At 37.9% G+C, this 2,775-nt stretch overlaps 1 protein-coding gene across 1 annotated transcript; it reads left to right on the top strand.

Annotated features, from left to right (window-relative positions):
* Positions 1-1,118: 1,118 nt before the first annotated feature.
* Positions 1,119-2,455, top strand: LOC143886898 (E3 ubiquitin-protein ligase PUB23-like). Its single transcript, XM_077391071.1, has one exon. The coding sequence runs from the start codon at positions 1,153-1,155 to the stop codon at positions 2,383-2,385; it is 1,233 nt and encodes a 410-aa protein (XP_077247186.1). The 5' UTR covers positions 1,119-1,152; the 3' UTR covers positions 2,386-2,455.
* Positions 2,456-2,775: the final 320 nt, after the last annotated feature.

Raw genomic sequence — 2,775 nt, 5'->3', positions numbered from 1 at the left:
TTAAGCAGGCGGTGTAGCTAAGTTAGCTACACCGGCGGTGTAGCTTCACTTTCCTCATATATATATATTACACACAGAAGCACAGTGTATAAACCATCTTTACTGTTCAATCCAAGCTGTTTGATCATTAGCTGGTCTTGGATGGGCCAAGACAAATCACGCCAATTGGGTGTTGCATTTTTGGACAAATAACAAAAATTATGAGCAGCAGCTAACTAAAATGTTCATTAATTAAATGGTTAAGATAATTTTGGGCCAAGGGGCATCCAGTTGATTGCATAGATAGTGTATACACTGAATTTCAGTGTACATATATCATTTCTCTTCCCCCCTTTTTTGCTACATTCACCATTTACTAACTAGTTAGTTAAGTTTAATGTGCAAAGGGGAGGCTACTGAGAACATGTCGGGTATTATGTGCACACATCCTTGTTTTGATAATGACACTCCAAACTTCATCAATCACTTCACTGGTTGGTCATTGAGAACATCATGAAAGTTGATTAGAAAAGTGTAATGAGAGAAGTGCCATTATTGAAACAAGGGATTGAGGATATCAATTTCCCAATTGTAACACCATTACAATTTTTTTTTTTTGTCATTAATCTTTTGCTAATCATCATAAAATTATTGTTTTTTCCATTAATCCTTGGAGGGATGGTTATTTTTTTCCTTAATAATGTTTCTTTCCGAAGTTATGAACAAGTAAAAAGGAAAAAAAAAATCAAATGAGAAAAGAACATTTTAGAATAAGTCCCCAGCAGCTCAACCGCCCACGAAACTCATTAATATACACATAGAAATCTCGCATTCCTCGGCGGTGTATACGAGTAAGAACCGTTGAAATACAAAAAAAAAGAAGATACTATTAAAAGTCCTTAGATTTGAAAATGCCCATCTCTAAAAAGTCAAACCAACGGTCAGATAAATTCCCGGTAAAAAATTATAAAATCAAATTCCACATCTTGCTTGTGGGATTCCCATGTTATTCGACCCACAGCTTGCATAGTATATTGACTTTGATTTTTTCTTTATTTGCTGCTCCTTTCTTATTTCACCTTTCACATTTCTATATAAACTTTCATAGTTTCTTCTTCTTTCCTACTGTTCTACAAACACAAGGAAGAAATAGAGGAGAGAGTTCATCAAATCATGGAGGTTCCACTCTTCTTTAGATGTCCAATTTCAATGGAGCTCATGCAAGATCCTGTTATAATTTCTACTGGTGTAACATATGAGAAAAAGAATATCAAAAAATGGTTTTCTGTGTACAAGAAGAAGACGTGCCCTGCGACAATGCAACGCCTAGAGAGTTTCGATCTCACCCCAAATCACACTTTAAAGCGCCTTATAATTTCGTGGCAAGATCAAGACTCGCCGTCTCCTTCGTCTACGAATCCATCACCGCCCCGAGAAATCACGACCGATGAATTGGTCTCCCTCTTGACAACGATCGAGTCCACGCCGTTCAAGGTCAGTTCCCTTAAGAAACTCCGATCGGTAGTCCAAACTAGCGATGAAAGTAAAGATGAATTTGTGAAATTGGGAGGCATCGAGGTATTGGGTCGCCTAATTATCCAAATTTTGATCGAAACCACAGATTTTGTAGTGTTTCGAGCTTGTGAGGAGGCTTTGGGTGTTCTTTACCACCTCCCATTATTAGAAGAGGCATCAGTCAGGTTACTATCAAAGGCCGAGTGCATCAAAGCCATGATAATCATGCTTCAGAAAGGAAGCGCCGAGGCCCGATTGCATTCCGTTACGATATTAAGAAGCCTGGTGAAGAACGGGCCCGAGCCCGATTGGAATTTGATTATTAATGATATGGACATGGATATCTTTAAATCTTTGTTAGAGCTCTTATCAGATGAGATTTGTACCAAGGCAAGTTCATGTGCCTTGGATGTTTTAATTGAGATTTTGGGCACTTCTAGAAAAAATCGGCTAAAGGCGATCGAAGCCGGGGCCATCTGCGTCTTGATCGAGCTTCTTCCTGACACGAATCGGCAAAAATGTGAGAAAATGTTGTTTTTGCTTAAATTATTATGTAAGTGCCCAGAGGGGAGATTAGCCTTGGCCGATCACGGGTTGTCAATTTCCGTGATCTCGAAGAAGATATTACGTGTATCGGAACAAGCAACTAAGTTGGGAGTTAAGATCTTATGGTTAATTTGCAGTTTCCTCCCTCGAGAAAGCGTCTTAGAAGAGATGTTAATGTTCGGATCGGTGAAAAAACTCTTGGCGCTGTTGCATATTGATGGGCGATCTTCGACAAAGGAGAAGGCAATAAAGATCATCAAATTGCATGGGAATTCATGGAGTCTATACCCATGTTTTCCTGGTGAATTAAGAGATTACTTAAGATTAATGCATGATTCAAGGTGAAAGGGAATTTGTAACATTATATCACTATTTATTACAAACAAAATTTTGTATTGGTGCATGGTTCCTGTTATATTGCTTACTTGGTACATTGTGTTAGAATATTTTTTGTATAATGGCACTGTCATTTTCCCAAATGACATGCCTAGTTCTTGTTTGATTTTTAATTTTTGTTCTACTTTGTTTTCTAGCGAAATCAAACGATCAGTCTACATAAGCCGTTATTATTTTAATCTTTCCTCGCTAGTACTCATCCAATTGGAGGAATTCAAGATGTCTGACTTTCAAAGTTGTGCTCGCTATTAACGGTCCATTCATTCCGGGGTCGATTTCCGTGATCGACATATTTTCGTTCTTTCTTTCTTTTCTCTTCTTTCCATTTTATTTGAAGAG

The sequence above is a fragment of the Tasmannia lanceolata genome, unplaced genomic scaffold, assembly GCF_043159265.1.
Source record: "Tasmannia lanceolata isolate RefF3 unplaced genomic scaffold, GAP_Taslan_0.1 ptg000002l, whole genome shotgun sequence".
NCBI classification, from domain to species: Eukaryota; Viridiplantae; Streptophyta; class Magnoliopsida; order Canellales; family Winteraceae; genus Tasmannia; species Tasmannia lanceolata.
The sequence above is the reverse complement of the archived record's forward strand: the minus strand, read 5'-3'. Positions and strand labels throughout refer to the sequence as shown.